The following is a 21,327-nucleotide window of genomic DNA, read 5'->3' on the forward strand; positions in this document are numbered from 1 at the left end:
TTTTTGTAATTGACTCCCGTTCACCACACCTAAAGGACAGTCCCTAATAATGAGGAAACATTGAAATACCCAGAAGAGATATTCTTATCAGCTCAATCTTAGGGACTTTTATTATCGTTTCATTCTTAGGGGAAATAAAGCTGTATGTAAATAGATATTTTGACTAACCAAGTATATCTTGACCAATTCAGATAATAAAGGCTCTGTACTTTTTTTGTGTATTTATACTGTGCCTACTCTGGGCCAGGAACTCTGCCTATATGAGAAGGAGGTAAACTGCTTCCTTCATGGAGCTCACCCAGGTGTGGGGGACACAAGCAATAAATGGCTTATGATAACTCCACAAAATATGGCCAGTTTGAGGCTGGAGTTCTGCTTCCTCCCTGAACCCTCTTTTCATGGGAAAAGAATGCGAATGCGGGGGCAGCGCTGTGATGCATTAGGTTAACCCTCTGTGGCATCAGCATCCCACAGGGTCACTGGTTCTAGTCCCGGCTGCTCCTCTTCCAACCCAGCTCTCTGCTGCGGCCCAGGAAAGCAGTGGAGGATGGCCCAGATGCATAGGGGACCCAGAAGAAGTTCCTGGCTCCTGGCTTCAGATTGGTGCAGCTCTGGACATTTCAACCATTTGGGGAGTAAACCAGAAGAAGGAAGACCTTTCTCTGTCTCTCCCTCTCACTGTCTGTAACTCTACCTCTTCAATAAATAAATAAATCTTTGAAAAGAAAAGAATGTGTGTTTGCCCTGGGCAAACAGCCTGACAGTTTCCTGAGTCTTAGGCAGGGAACAGTTTGTGTCTGCAGTGTCAGTCATTAAGAGAACCACGTCTCACTGGCAGGTGCAGGGTTCCGAACCTTTGTCTACATTCTACTACAGTTTCCCCTAGTTATTGGAAACTACCATTTCCCTCTCTGAAGAAAATATAAATACCGACTACTCTCAGGGCTGCCTGCCAAGGCCTGATGTGAATGTGGAACTTTTGCTGAACATCACTGTGTGACTGATAACAACCCGGAAGCAAAATGGGCCCAGCCGTACATATTTTTGCTACACCATAACCATAATGAGCTTGCAACTCAGTACTTTTATAGTGATTAAAGAACCACATTCTGCATTCTCTTGATACTTAAAATGTACAACAAATGATTATAAAGGGTGTTTTTAAAATTTCATTTGGCTTTTCTTGGTGCCATTTGCAAAATTAAAACGTTTTTACTGGCTTCTCTCAACACTAATTAACAAAATCTGAGATAATAATTAGATCTTTTTGATTCCTGTTTTCAGGTATCCCTAGGGTCAGATAGGGATTTTGAGCCGAGGTGGAGGCTTGGCAGAGGCTTCTACACAGTCTTTTTAAATGTCTTTAAGAGTTGCATAGACATCTGGTTTTGGGGGTTTTATTTGTTTTAAGGTGATGACTCCTTGACCCCATCCCCAGAGATTTAGATTTTGTGGAGCAGTTTATAGAGAATGACTTGAGGTGATCCAGGAGCCCAGAGGTCTGAGTTTATTGGTCTCTTATATGGGCCTCATGGACACATATGCCTGTCAAGCCTGTGCCTTTGAGTCTGCGTGCATCTTCCCTAATTACAGCGGGCAGGTATTCCTCCAGGCTAACCTTGTTCCATTTGATGTTTTGATTTTTGGATCCCTGAATGTGGTCAGTGGACTTACATTATGATTTTATAGACTGATCATTTGCCAACTACATCTCCTCTGCTGAATGGCTCCCTTAAAGAGAATTCACATGTGTCTTTCCCAGGGGGATTTTACAGTGGCCAGTCTTCTCACAGCAAGAAATAAGGAAGAGATTGGGATAAGATTTCTGTAAATGAGAAATGAAGATAGCCTATCTAGAACTTCAGATATTGAGACGTAACAAGAGGGAAACTGGCCTAATTCTTGAGGAATTTTTGGTTGAATTCTTACACGTGCCATTAGTCTGATTAATCTCATGATCTTTGGTGTCCTAGATGGTGAATATTCCGGACTAGTTTTTTTCCCTTCTCCAAAATAATTGTGACTCTTTGCTGTCATGTGACTGAAAGAAAAACCCCAATCATTTTGATGAAACCTATTCAACTTTTACTCCTCTCTCTCTCATCTATGTATCCCTGGCAAGAAGCATAGCCTGACTCAGAGCTGGCATACTGAATTGCAGTTGTTTACTTTGACTCCCTGAATTCCTTTTGATCTCTTACAGCTGATAACCCTTAAACCACCCCCCCACCCCCCCCAACCCCCAGTTCACATGTATTTCCTGTCACTCCGGGCTACATGGTAATGTCCTACTAAATGGATAAGTCCTCTACTCATCCTCTCTGAGCCATCCTTCCCACTGTGGAGTGGAAATTCATCCTCAGACACTGTTAAAGCAGTTTAGCCATCTCTGCCTTGTCCACATGTTGAGAACCTCTGCAGTTCTGGGCTTACATTTTCCTTCACCCCCAAACCCCAGGCCACATCCAGGTGCACTCTCTGTTGCTGATCCCATAAAGCAGCCCATTCACACTCTTGACTGTTGTTCCATGTCTCTGAGGGTCAGATCTGAGTTTCCTAGTTAAGCTGCCCCTTTCTTTACCTCAGACCCCCAAATACTTCACGAAGTCTTGCTGGTCTTTCAAACTATTTTTTTTTCTCCATTTGCCTACTTTTATAGCTGCCCTCTTCCTGTCTCCTCTCCAAGTCAATCTGTGTATAGTGCTGACAAATTAGACTTCAGAAAGCTCTGGAAATGATCTGTGCATATTCCATTTTTCCTAAATCAGGAATTCCTAAAGGAATCAAGCATGTTCTAGACTTCCCTTCTATTACTCTAGCAGAGGTGAGCACAACATGTACTTAGCTTTCTTGTGTAGTTAGTAGGTAAGCATATAGGATTTAGAGAAAGGCAGGACCAAATCCGAACCCTAGGCCTACCAATTACTAACTTGGAGCTTGGGCGACTTCCATAATTTCCATTGAACTCAGTTTCATCATCTGTAAGATGATGGGTGGTTATGCTGTTAAAGATCTTTAGGAAGATTTTATTTTGTTCTTTTAGTTGTGAAGTTTTTCAAATATTTGTAAACAGGAAGAGAACAGCCAGTGAATTTCCAGTAATAAAAACTTTTACTATATTTATCTAACCTATTCTTTTTTCTTTTTCTGTTAAAGATTTATTTATTTGAAAGGCAGAGTTATAGAGAGGCAGAGAGAGAGAGAGAGAGAGAGAGAGAGAGAGAGAGATCTTCCACTGGTTCACTCCCCAAATAGCCACAGAGCTGAGCCAATCTGAAGCCAGGAGCCTGGAGCTTATTCTAGGTCTCCCACGTAGGTACAGGGGCCCAAGCACTTGGGCCATCTTCTGCTTTCCCAGGCCATAGCAGAGAGCTGGATCGGAAGTGGAACAGCTGGGTCTCAAACCAGCGCCAAGATGGGATGCTGGCGAAGACTGGGGCTTTAACCCACTGCACCATAGTGGGTTTTTTTGTTTACTAAAATATTTTAAAACTATTCTCAGATGTCATGTCATTTCATCTATACATATGCATCACTTAAAAATAAAACTGCAGGAGAGGGTGTTTGGACTAGCAGTTGATACCTTTGTCCCACATTGGATGGCCTGAGTTCAATAACCCAGCTATGGCTCCTGACTCCAGATTCCTGCTAATTTAGAAGCCCAAGAGGCAGCAGTGGAGCTCAAGTAATTGAGTCCTTGCCACTCATGTGGGGAACCTAGATTGAGTTCCCTCCTGGCTTTGACCTATTCTAGCTCCACCCGAGCTATTAAGGCATCCGGGGAGACAGGAGATTTCTCTCTCTCCTTCTCCAATAAGTACATAAATTAATTTTTAAAAATATATAACTGGGATCAGGCACTGTAGCAAAGCGGATTAAACTGCTGCCTGCAGCACTAGCATCCCATATTTGCACTAGTTCAGGTCCCAGCTGTTCCACTTGCCATCTAGCTTCCTGCTAATGTGCCTGGGAAATCAGGGGAAGATGGCCCAAATAGTTGGGTCCCTGCACCCATGTGGGAGACCTGGAAGAAGCTGCTGGCTCCTGGCTTCTGCCTGGCCCATCCCTGGCCATTGTAGCCATCTGGAGAGTGAATCAGGGTATAGAAGATCAATCTCTCTCTCTCTCTCTCTCTCTCTCTTTCTCTTTCTCTCCCTCACATACATATACACACATACACACACATACTTTGCCTTCAAACAAATATATACATGAAAAAATATATATGTGTTTGTGTGAAACTGTGGGGCCAGGGTTGCAGCACAGTGGATTAAGCCTCTGAGTTGCCAGCATCCCATATGAGCACTGGTTCGAGTTCTGACTGCTCTACTTCTGATCCAGCTCCCTGCTAAGTGCCTGGGAAGTAGCAGAAGCTGACCCAAGTGCTTGAGTCCCTGCTACCCATGTGGGAGATCCACCTGGAGTTGCTGGCTTCTGTCTTTAACCTGGCCAAACCCTGGCTGTTGAGGGCATTTGAGTGAACCAGCAGATAGATTTCTTTCTTGGTCTCAGTCTCCTCTCTCTCCCCCTCTCTCCCCCTCTCTCTCTCCCTCCCTCCCTCCCTGTCTGTCTCTCTCCCTATCTCTCTCTCTCTCTGCCTTTCAAATAATTTAAAACATATTTTTCAAAGTTTATATACTGCTTAAGAAAAATTAGATTAAGATATTCATTATACCTATTTTAAGTGAGATTGCTATATCTAATATATACAAAGATGTTTTAAAAATTTTGTTATTTGGAATCTACCTGGGCAACTAAATGTTTCTGAGATTGTATTGAGTGATTATCCAGCATGCTGAACATTTCCTATTAAAATACTGAGCAGTGACTTGAATTAAGTTTCCTTTTTGGGAGAAAGACCGTTACTTAGCAACACCTAATATCCTATGACAATCAGAAAACACTGAGACCATAGAAGAGCAATCGTATTGGCTTTTTTGGATGTGGAAGAGGGCACTGATGCTTTGATACAGAATTGTGGGATTCCATTCTTTAGACAACGTTGTCAGGGCTCTATAAGACCCATGTTGAAGCAAGCATGACTGTTCAGCTGAGTCAAAAGACTGTTCTGTCAATAGTTATTCTAGGCTGGTGTTCATTCAGGGAGATTTCAGTAAGGTCTAGTGCTCAAAGAAGTATTTACTAACCTCCTCATTTCTGATTTCTATTTAGAGGTGGAAGAGCATCTAGATTTTTTTTCCTAAGATTTATTTATTTATTTATTTGAAAGAGTGACAGAGTAAAAGAGATCTTTTGTCTGCTGGTTCACTCCCCAGATGGCTACAGGCTAAAGCCAGGACTTTACCCTGGTTTCCCATGTGGGTGGCAGGGCCCAAGCACTTGGGCCATCTTCTGCTGCTTTTCCCAGACTATTAGCAGGAAGCTGGATCAGAAGTGGAGCAGCTAGGACATGAACTGGTGCCAATATGGGATGCCGGCACCACATTCAGCAGCTTTACCCATCATGCCACAACACCTGCCCCTAGATTATTTGAAATAGGAGTACCGTTACTTGAGTAACACAGTATGAAAGCGGAGGAGAAAAGAAATGTTTCCTTACCACCCTCATTTCATGGCTGCACCTCTGTAACAAAAGAATAACCCGAGAAAAGCACGCAAGTTTATTTCATAGAAGTTTCATGTGACCTGGGAGCATTTATAAGGAAGTAAAGTCCTAAAGAAATGAGTAAATGTGTATTTTTTATGTGAGGTTTGGTAGTGAAGTAGAATAAAAAGGGTATGATTGAAGGATAATGAACTGAGGGGATCTGGGAGCTGACCAAGGACTCTTTGTGCAGATTTTTTTGTGTCCCTCTGTCTTCAGAAATAAGGGTGTTCCTTTAAATTGCTGCAGGGGAAGTTCAGAAAATGTCCTTGCTAGGTTTTAAGACTTGCTTCAGGGAAGAAGAGGGGAAGGCAAGAGGGGCCTTCGTGTGGCTGCTGTCTTCTCGTATGCAAAGGAGTAGCCTGTCCTGAACTCCATCAAAAACCAATGGAAATTAATATAAAAATCAGCTGTGTGTTGCAAGTATTTCCTGGAAGTGCCAGAACCAGATGAGTTAGGATCCTGAATCACTGTAACACCTGTCATGTTGCTGAAAAGACTGTGGTACTTACATAATGTGTAGCTGAGTGTGTATGGTTTGTCTCTGCATCCTTGTGTGTAGAAAAACAAAGTGTGGATTCTTTGGATTTTTTTCTTAAATTAAGAAAGAACTCCATTGGCTTCAAGTAAGAGTCCTTTCTAACCTCACTTTTTAAGATAATGTATTTTTAGTGAAATACTTGAAATAAATGAATTTTGAGAGTCATTCTCTTCGTGCATTTTCTCCCCCCATCCCCTGCCCAGCCAGTGGGTTGCCATGGCAACGACTCCCAGCAGCCCTGTGAGGGGTTCCCCTGTGGCAAGCCACATGTCTGGTGCTGCAGGAAGGTTTGCGCTGACTCAGCCTTACCCACGAGGAGCGCTGCCAGGCGGCTCCTGAATCTTAAATTAAACTAACTGGTGCAGAGTGCCTTGTTTTTCAAAGATGAAAATTTGGGACTGCTTTTCACCCACCCAAATCTGGTTTTCCTTCTCCCCTTTTGAATTTCTAGTTACCGTCTTGTTATACCTACTAAATAGTAGCATTGTAACAGAAATTAAAGAAAACCCCTTGGGGCCAGTGTTGTGGCATAGCAAGTTAAGCCTCCTTGTGCAACACCAGCATCCCATATGGATGCTGGTTGGAGACCAGTGGCCACTCCACTTCCAATCCATCTCCCTGCTAATGAGCCTGGAAAAGCAGCAGAGGATGGCCCAAGTCCTTGGACCCCTGCATTCACTTGGGAGATGTGGAAGGAGCTCCTGGTTCCTGACTTCGCCTGGCCCAGCCCCGGCCTTGTGGCCATTTGGGGGACTGAACCAGTGGATGGAAGTTTCTGTGTGTGTGTATGTGTGTGTCCCTCTCTCTGTAACTTTGCCTTTCAATTAAATAAAAAATCTTAAAAAAAAAAAAGAAAGAAAGAAAATCTTTGAGACTGAGAGGGCGGGACACTGAGGTCTGAAGTAACCTGTTGTGCAGACTACCCTCTTACTTAACACTGAAGCCTACTTGAGTGTGGAGAACAGACAATCTGCATGTTAGGTCAATCTTGTGGAGGGCATATGTAAAGTGTCTCTTAAATTCAATATGTGTGTACTTTAAGTTGACTATCATGTTCTCTCTAGCTAGAAAATTCCTTTGTTACATGGAAGATCCATCTGTAGCTTACAAACCTTGCAACCATGAGCTTCCGCTGAGCATCTTGTTGCAAAGAGAGATGCCTAAACTTACCCCACTCTCTGGCCCAGATCTCAGCTGAGGGGCTCAGCAGTGGTTCTATTTTATAAGGTCAGAGAACTACCTGTTTTGACAGTTTCCTGGGTTTTTCTCAGCATTTAACTGCTCAGTATGCCAAGATGCCATATTTGGATATATCCCGTTCTGAGCCCTGATTTTAGCCAGCCAGGCAATAAATCTAAGCCTGACCGATAATCTAAGGAGGTTAGGCCTGGGAACCATGGTTTTAGCTCCCTAGAGAGAACCTCTTATCTTTAAGACTCTACCAGTCTAAGGTACCTGACCCCAGCCCTGGCTGATCTGCTCACCCTTAGGGATCTGCCAGCTCATCTGCATATGCAGGTGTTTACGGCGATGTGAATGGATTCTGTGACACAGGGGACTATGAAATGTTTCTGCCAGGTTAAGGGGGTTTTTGTGATAACAGGAGAAATTTAAAAATAGCTTTTTAAACAGAGATGCTTGACATAAGTTCCATGATGTGGTGAAAATATTCTGATTAATTTATCTGAAGAGATGGGCCTGTCATCTTTTAAACCTGTTTTAGCTATAAGTCTAAATAAAAGCTGTTAGATAACCAATGTCTGAGGTCTACAAATGTTAATGATAAAAATTCTAACTGAGGGGCTGGCACTGTGGCTCAGTGGGTTAACACCCTGGCCTAAAGTGCTGGCATCCCATATAGGCGCTGGTTCAAGACCCAGGTGCTCCACTTCCAACCCAGCTCTCTGCTATGGCCTAGGAAATCAGTAGAAGATGGCCCAAGTCCTTGGGCCCCTGTACCCACATGGGAGACCTGGAAGAAGCTCCTGGCTCCTGGCTTTGGCGGCGCAGCTCTCGCCATTGCAGCCAACTGGGGAGTGAACCATTGGATGGAAGACCTCTCTCTGCCCCTTCTCTCTCTGTGTAACTCTGACTTTCAAATAAATAAATAAATCTTTTTTTTTTTAGAAAAAAAAAAAAGGCAAAACAAAAATTCTAACTGAATGTGGGTGATCCTGTGCCTGTCTGGGAGACTGCCTGCCTAGCCCATGCAGGAGGTTTTTTTTTTTTTTTTTTTTTTTTAATCTTTCTATGTATCATTTATTGGTTACACTCACACTTTATTTTATTACCTATAAAAGTCAGTAGATCTTTCAGACAACAAAGGGGAAATCGTGGAATGGAGCTGAAATTTCAAAAAATACAAACCCAGGTCCTAGAGAGAGCAGCACCTTGCGTGAGGTCAGCCGACGCGCTGGGAAGGGTGCGGGATTTGGGGGTGGGCACCAATTTGCAGAGGAGAAGGTGCCGACTCCCGGGTCCACGGAGCAGCAGAGTCGCTACAACCAGGATGGAGAGATGGGACAGCAGTGGCCGGCTGGGGTGGGTTGATGCTGTGCGTCTCTATACATAGAGCCCATGAAATCTGAACTTATTTCCTGTTAACGCCAATTTCACAAAGCATGCCTCTCAGGAAAGACCCTGGTTGGAGGCTCAACACACTGAGACTTATGCATGGCATGACTGCTGGTAGGCAGCAGTGGCCCCAGGCACATCTCTCCCACCCCCCACTTCCTGCTGAGGGCCTTCTAATTGTTAACTAGGTAAACAGCTCCAGGGTGTGGCCCAGACCCAAAAAACCACCAGGAAGGCTACTTGGGCTGACTGGAGAAACATAGCAGCTTTATCCTATAGAATTAGTGTTGCTACCCTGAGCTAGCTACTCTCCTTTGCCTGCCCTATAAAAGCATGTGCCTAACTGCTAATAAACAGACATGTTCACTGAAACTGTCTCTGGTGCTTCTTGTGAAAGAACGCCGTCACCCTACCATCCCGAAAGTGTAGGCCTTGCAAGACAAGCCGACAACTGAAGCAGTCTCTCAGAGCGCTTGGCGCTGTCACTCTCTTACTACTCTTCCTGTTTGACAGTGCACTGGGAAAAGTGATCAACTCTAAACCTTCTTTCTTTTCCATTTTCTTCAGTTTGATAAAGTGTCTAAAAGATAATGTGTATATATAGTGATGTGTTTTTCTGTTGCTGCTTATGGAATTTGTTGATGTTGAATACACATCAAGAGGAAACTATCCTACTTCTTTCAGCTAAAGGGATGCACTGTATTTGGAAAACATTGTATGTGTCTGATGCTTTTAGGCTTCAAATTGCATTTATGTGGCATTGTTTGGGGCCTTGTTGGAAAAGTATGGCATAGTGATTGAAAATTGACATGATGATTGAATAAGACATAGTGAGCTGGATTAATAAGAAACCTGATGGTATTTATAACCTAGGAAATAGAATAAAATAAGAAATCTGAAAAGTTACTTACAGCACTATGAACACAGTTGGACAAAACTGGGTTTGAACCTTGCTGTGTCATTTATAGTCTAGGTGGCCTTTGGCAAATTAGCAAACGTATCAGCCCTCTTTCCTACATTGGGAATGGAGAGATAATTCTTACCTGAAAAGCAGGAAAGGAGGAGAAAATTTATTGAAACATTTTTGCATAGTTTCTGCAATTTATCAGGTTTCCAATAAATTATTAATACAATCTCCAAATTTTCCAAGTATGCTGCACTCTCTAATGTGGCGGAATTTGCTTCCTTTGCTGAGCTGTATTCTGCTGAGCTGACCTCCATTCTTTCACAATGGAAAGAAACAATAAAAAGAAGTTATGGAAGGCTACTAACTCACTTGTTAGCATTTAGGCAAATAAACTCAGAGCAAGGAAGATGCCGGTTTATTGGAAATGTCAGCTAAAACAAGGCTTTGGAGTTATGCAGTAGAAGGTATAGCTTACCCACACGTATGAGGTGGCTTGGAAGTCTGTCACATTCAGTGCAGTTTGCAGGCATTTGTTGGTTTTTCTGATGACTCACTAGAGTAGATGGGTGACTGTGGCTGCTGGTATCTGGCATTCGGGTAGTTCTTATCTCTCTGAATTATAACTCATTATGTGTATGCTTGCCTGCAAAACAAATTTAATATAGTGTGTTTCCTTTGTCTCACAAGACTAACATAAATTCATATTCAATCAATGTTCATTTAGTGAATAAATGGGATATAATAATGTCATATTAAAAGCTAACAAAAAAATCAACCAGAAAAAGAAAGCTGCTGCTTTCAAAAAGTGAGAAAATAGGTCTATGACTTAGTCCCTTGGTAGGATATTAATAAGAGAACCATGTTTTTGAGATCATGTTAAGCCAATAGTAATGAGTTTGTTTCTTTATGTAAAATACACTTAACAAAATTTACTATATTCATCTTTTTTTTTTTTTTTTTTGACAGGCAGAGTGGATAGTGAGAGAGAGAGAGAGAGAGAGAGAAAGGTCTTCCTTTTTGCCGTTGGTTCACCCTCCAATGGCCGCTGCAGCCGCCGCATTGCGCTGATCCGAAGCCAGGAGCCAGGTGCTTCTCCTGGTCTCCCATGGGGTGCAGGGCCCAAGCACTTGGGCCATCCTCCACTGCCTTCCTGGGCCATAGCAGAGAGCTGGCCTGGAAGAGGGGCAACCGGGATAGAATCCGGCGCCTCAACCGGGACTAGAACCCCGTGTGCCGACGCCACAAGGCGGAGGATTAGCCTGTTAAACCATGGCGCCGGCCATCTTTTTTTTTTTAAAGATTTATTTACGTATTTGAAAGGCAGAGTTACAGAGAGGCGGAAGCAGAGAGACAGAGAGGTCTTCCATCCACTGGTTCACTCCTAGATAGCTGCAACAGCTGGAGCTGTGCTGGTCCAAAGCCAGGAGTCAGGAGCGTCTTCCCAGTCTCCCACACAGGTGCACAGGCCCAAGGACTTGGGCCATCCTCTGCTGCTTTTCCAGGCCATAGCAGAGAGCTGGATGGCAATTAGAACAGCTGGAACTTGAACCGGCACCCATATGGGATGCCAGCACTGCAGCAGTGACCCTACCCACTAGGCCACAGTGCCAGCCCCCGTGTTCATCATTTTTAAGTGTGTCATTCAGTATTGCATACATTAAACTGGCCAACTATCACCACCATTCATCTCCAGAATTTTTTTATCTGCTCAAACTGACACTACAGAAAAGTTTTGATTCCAAAATTTACTGGCATTCAATAGTGTAGTTACCTTGCTGGCCTGTATATCTTGAGACTACCACTTGACCCAGTAGTGGGAATTCTTTGCACCTGCAAATGTGTCTGGGACTCCTCAATCTGAGTATCTCAGAGAAGAGGACCCTATGGGGCGGGAATGATGCTAGAATGACTCCCATTGGAGGAGTGTGTAGATTTTGGCCTTTTCTTTTTTGATGCCACCATGGGTGAAATTGCTTCTTTTACCAATCCTCCTTATTTTCTCAAGGTAGTTAAAATTTAGAAGAAAATGGTGGTTTTGTCAGCAGTCTAATGTTAAAACTTCATGGTAACTAAATCAGGAAAACAAAATCATGGTTTTTCTTTTTCCCCCTAAGACAAATTAGACCCCTAGGTGCAAGATATTTTATTTATTTATTTAAAAGTAACAACCCCATTTTACAAATAAGAAATCTGCAATTCATAGAGGTTCAGTAATTGGTCCAAGGAATCAGAAGTGTTCAGTGCCACAGCTCGGGTTTGAGCTTAAATCTGATCCTTTAGTCCTTGCTCTTGCTACTCTGCTTCAGTTATGTGTTGATTCTGATTCTCTGTTCATCACACAATTGCTGTGGTTGTTCATCAGTTGTGACGGAGGCATATTTGACCACAATAGAGCCCTCTTGTCATTAATCACCTACGTGTCTAAGCAACTGAATCTACAGCTCATGGCCATGAAGGCTGTTTTTTCTCTGAAGGTTGAATAGGTCAGACAAGTTTTGAACCTGGAAGTCTTTTTATATTAATCCTACACCAAAGCCTTTCTGAACATCATTCTTTTATCAGCCCTCAGGGGCCAAGGGTTGTATTAAACATGAGCCTCACTTCTTGGCATGCTACCATCATTCATCTGCTTGGGTCTCTGTGTTTCCTTTGTTCCTCTTTATTCCAGCTCTTTCCACTCTCTGTAAGTAACTGTTTTGATATGTTAATTTGTCTCTTTGCAATATGTGCTTCCAAAATACGTTTGAAAGGCTTTTGGTATAGTACTTACCTTACCTTCTTTAAGTGATGCTACATTTTTGTGTAGATCCCATCGTGTTTCTCCCCCTTTCCATTCAGTGCTGTTTTAAAAATCTTTCTATACTGCTACTTCTACTTACTGGGGTCCATGCACCACATCTCATCCATCTTGTCTCCTGATGGCAGACAGCAAGATCACCTCTAAGTCACCTCAAAGACCTCAGGTGACGTTGTAATAAACATCCTCCATTGTCCTCTTGAAGCCTGGAGAGAGTTATTTTTCCTCTGCTAGTCCAACCCTCAATTCTTGTAACAGCCAGGGCTAAATCAGACCAAAACCAGGAACCAGGAACTCCATCCATATTTCCCACATGAGTGGCAGGGACCCAGATACTTGAGACATCACCTGCTGCCTCCCAGGTGAGAAGAGCAGGACACTGGAATAGCAAATGGATATAGTATTGGAACACAGGCACTCTGATGTGGCATGCAGGAGTCCCAAGTGGGAACTAAGCTGCCACACCAAACACCCACAACCCCCAAGAATTCAGTTTAATTTCAACAATCTTTATGTTATGTTTTTGTTTTATGTATAGTTTGGTTTAGTGATGAGAGTTCTCTCTTCATTAGTAGATACTCTTTGGTATTTTCTCTCTTCCTGTTTCTTTATATTTACTATGTAGTCCTTTTTCTAACTTCATAGGTATGATGTTTAATTTTAAAGGTTTCTAGCTTTCTGATGAATTATTCAACTTGTAGATAGCCTTTCAATTTATGCTTTAGCTGCATATTTTTGTTCAATTATAAATAATTTTTTTCTTAATTTCCTTTTTAAATCTTGGTTTTATATTAATATTGATTTATTTCTAGATACATGGATTTTTTAAGTTATCTTTTTATTGTTAAAGTTTTTTGGTTTTATTACACTATACTCCAAGAAGATAGCTTATGTGATATTGATTCTTTAAATGTTATTGAAGTTTGTTTTATGGCCCAATACACAGTCTGTTTCTGTAATTGTTCTGTGTGTAGTTTCCCAAAAATGTATATTTTCTGTCTCAGTTATAAAATTCTTTTATATCTCTACTGCCTTGTGCTTACTGTCTTATTAAAGTCTTCTGTTTTGAAAAACCTTTCTCTGCCTTGTTTTTTCCTGAGGGGACATGTTAAAATTTTTATTTCCTGTTGTTCTCTTAGATGTGATCTCATTTCTTAGCTGACTTGTCTTGTAAGTCCAGTTAACAAAGCAGACAAAAGCGTAAGTGCTGTGGTTAGATTTGGGAGAAGAGGTTTTCAACTGCTCAAGGCCCCATGCTGGGGAGCTCCAAGGCACCCACGCAGGACCTCTACATGGGATGTTATTTCTGTACATACCCTAGCAACTCATCTTTTAGCCTTTCAGTCTTATGTTTTTTCCAGCAAGTATTGTTTGTTTATCTGAATGGTAGAATTGGAGGAGGGGGAGAGCAAAGGAGTGACAGAGAGAGAGAGAGAGAGAGAGAGAGAGAGAGATTGTTCTTCCATCTTGTGGTTAACTCCCCAAATGCCTGCAACAGCCAGGGCTGGATCAGGCCAAGCCAGGAGCCAAGAACTCCATCCAGGTCTCTACGTGGGTAGCAGGGGCCCAAGAACTTAGGCCATCATGTGCTGCCCTCCCAGTCACATCAGCAGGAAGTTGGATTGGAAGCTGAATAGTCGGAACTGAAACTGGTGCTCCAGTACACATGCCAGTATCACAAACAGTGGTTAATTTGGTGCACCGCAATGTCTGCCCTCAGTCTTATTTTTTTGCTACCCACCCCCACCCCCCGCCCAAATTTCTCATCTGCAGCCAGCAGGCTCTCCCATTTCCTTCTCACTCCACCTGTTCATGTAATTTTCCTCTTGCTGTTCTATTACCACAATACCTCTGCACTTCAATTCTGCACCATATTCAATACCTCCTTCAAATTCCGCTTCTCCCAAGAAATCTTTTATAGTCTTTCATTCTACTGCATTTTGCTAAATCTATTCTATATTATTAATGACAAACTATCAGTGAAAGTTCTTTAAGATTCTCTCCAAAATCCTTGTAAAGAAAACAGATTTAATCTTTCTGAAATAAGCAACCATTGATACCATTGATTTTTAATTATTTTCATATACATTTATGCATAAAATTGTTTTTATAAGTTTTAATTTACCTGTTCACTAATAAAACGGTATTTGTTATATCTGTAAAAGTGACACAACAGGTGAGACTGCTTCACTGCCCTCCCCATCTACCTTAAGACTGTTTAAGTTAAGCTTTCCATTTGCAAGATTCCCTCCTGAGTACAGAGAACATAATTGAGAGTTCCAGGGAGGTCACGATCTGCTAGCATGTGTTTAGCTAATGAGATAGTTGCTTCACACCACAGAAACAGTCATCAAGCCTTTGGGCCCTAGCAGCACACCTGGCCTGAGCTGGTACCGTGTGGGTACAGGACCTGCATAAACAATGCATAAACCTGCATCTGCTGGTGTGGTTTTGTTGCACAGAACCAACATAAGTGAAATGTAACTGACTAGGGCCAGCGCCGTGGCTCACTTGGTTAATCCTCTGCCTGCGGTGCTGGCATCCCATATATGCGCCGGATTCTAGTCCTGGTTGCTCTTCTTCCAGTCCAACTCTCTGTTGTGGCCCCGGAGGGCATTGGAGGATGGCCCAAGTGCTTGGGCTCCTGCACCCGCATGGGAGACCAGGAAGAAGCACCTGGCTCCTGGCTTCAGACTGGCACAGTGCCAGCAGTAGTGGCCATTTTAGGGGGGTGAACCAATGGAAGGAAAACCTTTCTCTCACTGTGTATATCTCTGTCAAATAAAAAATTAAAAATAAAAAGAAATGTAACTGGCTCAAACCCAAAATAGGTCATTTAGATCATAACATAGTGGTAAAAGAATAAAAGAATTTAGAAAATTTACCAAGTTTTTAACATGTATTTTATAGTTATGTTTGACATGTGTTTTATATTTTCCCAGCATCCATGGGGTGGATATTGTCACCTTTGTATAGTTTAAAGAAATGCAGTTATTCAGAATTGACTGTTGATTTTCTTTCCTACTGGACCATAAGTAGAGAAACTGTGATTGTTTTTTTCAGCATTTTATCTCAAAGACCAAACCCTGCTTGATGCATAGCTGGTGCCCAGTAAACATTCTTTGTTTGGGGAGATTTAGGGAGGATAAGGGCTGTGGTTTCTACCACATTGTATTGACTGTCTTAGGTAAGAAAATCTTCCATAGAAAATCGGGGCCTGTGTGATTCAGAATAATGACAGGATTTTTGGGTGAGCTACACTTGTTAGGTGGAAATAAAATAAGTTTTAACTATAACCTATACATAAGGCCATGCTGACCTAACTATTTCATTCTCTAGTGGAATCACTGTAGAGAAATCACAGTAAGGAGCAGGAAATACTGATATCTCTGTAATACAGATTGAATTGCTCTATTTAGTTATTTTAACCTTTCTTTTTAAATAGAAAAAATCAAGCAAAGATATGCAGACCTGCCTGGAGAACTGCATATTATTGAACTTGAAAAGGATAAGAATGGACTGGGACTCAGCCTTGCTGGTAATAAAGACAGGTCTCGCATGAGCATATTCGTGGTGGGAATTAACCCAGAAGGACCTGCTGCAACTGATGGACGGATGTGCATTGGAGATGAACTCTTAGAGGTGAGAGGCCTATGGGTTAATTTCTCTTTGAGTAAAGAGAAAGAAGGGGGCAGGGCACGATGTATGAAAAGGTGAAGTAAAGAGGGAAAACTATTCACAAATGGTATTTTCTTCAATTGTTTAAACCCTTTTTCCCATAGCAAGAACAGAAATCAGTGCTGTTAGGAAATGGTGCCATCTTATCGAAAAGCACCATCTCAAGCCCCCGACACCATCTTAGGCTCTGGCCCAGCTGAACTTGGGCTCTGGCCCAGCTACCACTCTGTACACTAAGTTCTGCCTCCCCAGGACTGAGCCTGGCTTACCAGGAGTCAGGTGACCAAATGGCCCAACCACAAGTATTAGTTCCACACACACACACACACACACACACACCCCACTTACCTACTCCCTGCAAGGCTCTAACAGGACCTGCACCCCACACGCGCACGTGCGTGCGTGTACACACACACACACACACATGTTCTTGATTCCTCTCTCTTTTCCACCCTTTCCCTCGAGCCTGTCGGGTTTCCACCATCTGACAACAAACCTTTCCGTTAACTCCCATGTTTGGTGTGTTTTGTGGTGGCCTTTCAAGTGCTGCTGTCTATTGGCTACTTAGCAATCTCCCAAAATGTTTGAAGAGCCCTTGCGGAAAATCTCATGGGAACACATTAAAATTATAGGGCTTATTTTTATTATCAATTCAAAAAGGTTCAAGACTGATATGATTGAATGTTAATCTAATATTCTTATTTATAAAGATTTTCTCTGCATTTTAAATTAGCATAACTATAGCTATAGTTTTTGCTGTTTAGTTTTTTGGCAAGTTTGGAGCCAATGAAAGCCTGGGAACTTGTTGTCAGGAATGGTTAATGTCTATCAAGTTGGTGATACAGATTAAAGCCACATAAGTTCCAATTTTAGGAATAGTATGGAAGCTAAAGGGAAGACTGATCCTCTGAGAATTTCTCTTTAGCTTTCATTAATAAAAAATATCATTCTGAACTTGAAGTCAAGGCTTCTATACTGGGTTTAGTTTAGTGTGAGATTCATAGGTTTACTCATATACTCATTCATTTAGCTCTTTTTTCAGATTTATTTATTGTGAAAGGAATAAAGAGAGAGAGCAAGCGAGCACTCTTCCATACACTGATTTGCTCTCCAAATCTCCATAACAAGTCAGGCCAAACTAGGAGCCCAGAACTCAATGTAGGTCTCCCATTTGGGTGGCAGAGACCCAAGGACTTAGGCCATCATCTGCTGTATCCTAGGTACATTATTAGAAACTCAGACCTGCACTCTGGAATAAGATGCAGGCATTCCAAGATTCTGATTAACCCGCTATGTCACAAGGCCCACCCTGAATCAACTGTTTTTGTTTTTGTTTTTTTAGTGTATCTGTTAGGAAGAGACACACACAAAAAGAAATGAATACATCAAGTACCTAAAGTAAATATGTAATAATAATGGTAGCAGCTAATATATGGTATAATGGTGTGTATTAACCAATATAATTCATTGCTTCAAGTTTATTTTCTTTAGCTGATAATTACAGACATCCTTGGAGACAAGACTAAAGTGATAGAGGTAATAAAAATGTTGATTGTAAGAGCCAATTTACTGAGCTATTATTACTAGCACTGTACCTATGTACTGTACACATTTGCATTCAATATTCTTTAGAGCCTCATATGGGAAATACTGTTATTATCCCCAAGTTATGGAAAAGAAAATGAGATAAGTGACATGCCTAAAATTACAGAACTCAATATCTAAGGGTAGATAAGATCCCTGGCCTGCCAGGATGCCAGACCCATGGTGACGTGTACTCTGTTCCTCTTGCACTTCTTTAACAAGCACCATTTGTTTAGATCCATGAGATTCCTGATTGAGAATGGTCTAGATTTTGGAGAATCGTGGATATTAAGTTACTCTGTTGAGTTATACATACCTAAACACAGAATCCCTGTTGTGCGTGATATATGGAGATGCTAGAAAAGTTGTAATTTGGAACATGAAGATTCTAGTTCTATCCTTTCTACCTTACTAAGACTCAATATGGAATGTCCTATGGGGTCCAGGCTAACAGGAGCACTGATATTTCATTTCTGTCTGACATTTTATGAGATACTGGTGACAAATGAGCTGTGGCTGCAGAGTCTGAAGAGAGTGTTTTGCAGACAAAACACAAAACTTAACACTGTGCAGGGGGCTATGAGCACTGGGCCTGGAATACTTCCCTGAACTTATCCCAATTCTTTTGGGTAGTAGTTACATGTCAGAAGGGGCTTAGCATTAGTACATGCATTAGAGATAATTTTTCCTCTCTTAACATGGTCAACACCAGCTAACACAAGATGTTCGAGGCAAGCAAATTCTCCAGTGAGTGTCCTAAAATTCTTTTTTTTTTTTTTTTTTTTGACAGGCAGAGTAGACATTGAGAGAGAGAGAGAGACAGAGAGAAAGGTCTTCCTCTTTCCATTGGTTCACCCCACAGTGTCCGCTGCAGCCAGCGCACCTCGCTGATCCGAAGCCAGGAGCCAGGTGCTTCTCCTGGTCTCCCATGCGGGTGCAGGGCCCAAGCACTTAGGCCATCCTCCACTGCACTCCCGGGCCATAGCAGAGAGCTGGACTGGAAGAGGAGCAACCGGGACAGAATCTGGCACCCCGACTGGGACTAGAACCCGGTGTGCCGGTGCCGCAGGCAGAGGATTAGCCTATTGAGCTGCGGTGCCGGCCTAAAATTCATTTCAATTCTGAGACTATCTCCTTAGAGATAGTGTCAGATCCCACAGGTTAAGGGTTCATTCCCATGAGACTGCCTTCCTGCCACTTCAGATGCCAATCACAAGTCCCAGGATAGGATCTGTACTTCTGATCTGACTGGCTATAAATTACAGGTTCCCATGACCCCTGCTCTAATTCAGTTAATTTGCCTGAGCAGTTCACAGTACTCAGAGAAACACTTTACTTATGTGTACCTACTTATTAATAGAACATTACAAAGGATGCAGAAGACTATCCTACTAGATAAGATATACAGGGTAGGATGTGGGAACTAGACATGGAGTGTCCATGCCGTCTCTGTTTACGCTGCCTTCCAGGCACCTCCACGTGTTCAGCAGTCTAGAAACTGAACAGACACCATAGTTCAGAGAGATTTTTATGAGGCCTGAAACACAAAAGCATGACTGATTACTAACTCAGTCTCCAGGAGATGGAGCTGAAAATTCCAGACTTCTGTGGATTAAGCTGCAGGCTGCAATACCAGCATCCCATCAGGTACTCATTTCTTTCTTGGCTGATCTACTTCCAATCCAGGTTCCTGCTAATGCTCCTGGGAAAGCAGCAGAAAATGGCCCAAATACTTGGGCCCCTGCCACACCCTGTGTGAGACACACATGGAGTTCCATGCTCCTAGCTTTGGCCTGGCCCAGTCCTGGCCATTGCAGCCGTTTGGGGAGTGAACCAGTTGCTGGTTCTCTCTGTCTCTCCCTCTCTCTGTAACTCTACCTTTCAAATAAATAAAAAATCTTTTTCAAAAAATGACAACATAAAATGTTGAAACACAGATTCTGCTGTCACTTTTATCTTGGCTAGTCATTTATCTTCCATAAGCCTCAGCTACGTGCTTTTCAAGTGGAAATAATTAATTCAGCAAATATATTAATGTTCATCAGTTATATGGCAGAACTGTATGAACAAGTTGTGGATTCCCCATTGGCTAACAAAATACATAGTACTTGTTCTCATGGAGCTTACAGTCTAGTGGTTGTGCAGCATCAACGTGGCAGAGTGTTTTGGAAATTAATGAAAGAAGATATGTCAAGTTTTGCCATAATACCTAGCACATAGTAATACCTGAATACATTTCAGCTGATATGTTTCATAAAATAGTATTTTGTGTGGCTTTTTGTATTGCAGCTCTTTTTGGTTTGTTAATACATATAAACACTTTTGTCTCTGAATGCGTATCCTAAAAGTGAAGTCATCTTATTCCTTAATAGCTCTAGGCGGCATCCTGACAAGCTGGAAGGAAGCACATACAGACTCTTAATAGTTTCAACCCATCTTCTCCTGTGATTTTTTTTTTTTTTTTTTTTGGCCTTAGGTCAGAAATGACAAGAGAATAAATTCATGCAGGAAACATTTCCCTGGCTTCTTTTTATAGCACACAAAAAAAAAACTTCAGTAATTTCTCTATCATATGTGAAGAATTTGTATATAGTATATCAAATGCAATGTGCTTTTGAGTTGAGATTAGGAAATGGATTTAACAGTGAGTACTAGGAAAGCTAAAAATCAGTATTTGCAATAGCTGTTCTTCGGATAGTGGAAGAGGTAGATTTTGGAAATCCTGTATTATGCAGGAAGCATTTGCAAATGAGCTTTCAGATTATACTTACTGTAATTCTAGGTGACAGCAAATCATCTGTGTCTACTTTATACACAAGATGTGTTTATATTAGTGATCTCTATCCTCAACTGAACCAAAATTATCCATGTCTTGATGACTTTTACAAGCCACCATTTGCTAGGATTGTTTTTCACTGTTTCTTTGCTCACAGCCTCCTTTTGCTTCTGGTGATCTTACTCGTCTAAAACCCTTAAAATATATAAGAAATAGAAAAGAGAGTGGTCAGATATATGCCATGGCTTCTTTTAAGTCAGAAACACTGCTTCTCTACAGGAGCCCTGTCTGGGACTGGTTTTAGACAGAACCTCCGCCAACAGTTTTGCTGCTATGCGATTGTGTTGTTAGAATGGCAGAGCAGTCAGCGAGTTGATCGCTAGCCCGGTTCCTGTATAAAAGAAGTTTTACGTTAAGCCCCCAAAGACAATGTGATTAGATCTCAGCTTCTGTACCTTTTACTTTGATGCTGACATGGAGGTTTCCGAATTTATTTCAAAAGGCATTAGCATATAATTACCATGTAGACTGGAATGAGAGTTGCACTGGAGTATTGGCTTTCCCGAAGCAATTAGTCACAGAAAATGTGCAGACCTGGGCACAGTGCTGTCAGCTGAATACAGGATTTATTTATAATCCTCCCTGCAGCGCAAGTGTGGGAAGAGAGAGTTAATAGTGCTGTGCAGGGAACTGGAGTGATTTGTCAGGTTACTGATGCAGCCAGAAGGAACAGAGTGGGTGGCGTAGGGAGTGCACAATTGACTGGACTAGCATGGGGAGCTGTGTCTTGTCTGGCTCCTGGGCACTTTGGGTTGGAGAAAGTAGGTGGTACCTTCAGTAACTAAAAAGGAAAAAAAAAAAAAAA

General features: G+C 42.1%; 1 protein-coding gene across 9 annotated transcripts in view; it reads left to right on the forward strand.

The window, feature by feature from the left end:
• PATJ (PATJ crumbs cell polarity complex component) overlaps positions 1–21,327 on the forward strand; it is a 445,385-nt gene that overhangs the window by 257,606 nt on the left and 166,452 nt on the right. For all 9 annotated transcript variants that reach the window (XM_062191443.1, XM_062191441.1, XM_062191445.1 and 6 more), the window contains one exon: positions 15,870–16,066. In XM_062191443.1, the coding sequence (XP_062047427.1) occupies positions 15,870–16,066 (197 nt within the window). The remainder of the gene's footprint in view (positions 1–15,869; positions 16,067–21,327) is intronic.

Source organism: Lepus europaeus, chromosome 5 (genome assembly GCF_033115175.1).
Source record: "Lepus europaeus isolate LE1 chromosome 5, mLepTim1.pri, whole genome shotgun sequence".
NCBI classification, from domain to species: Eukaryota; Metazoa; Chordata; class Mammalia; order Lagomorpha; family Leporidae; genus Lepus; species Lepus europaeus.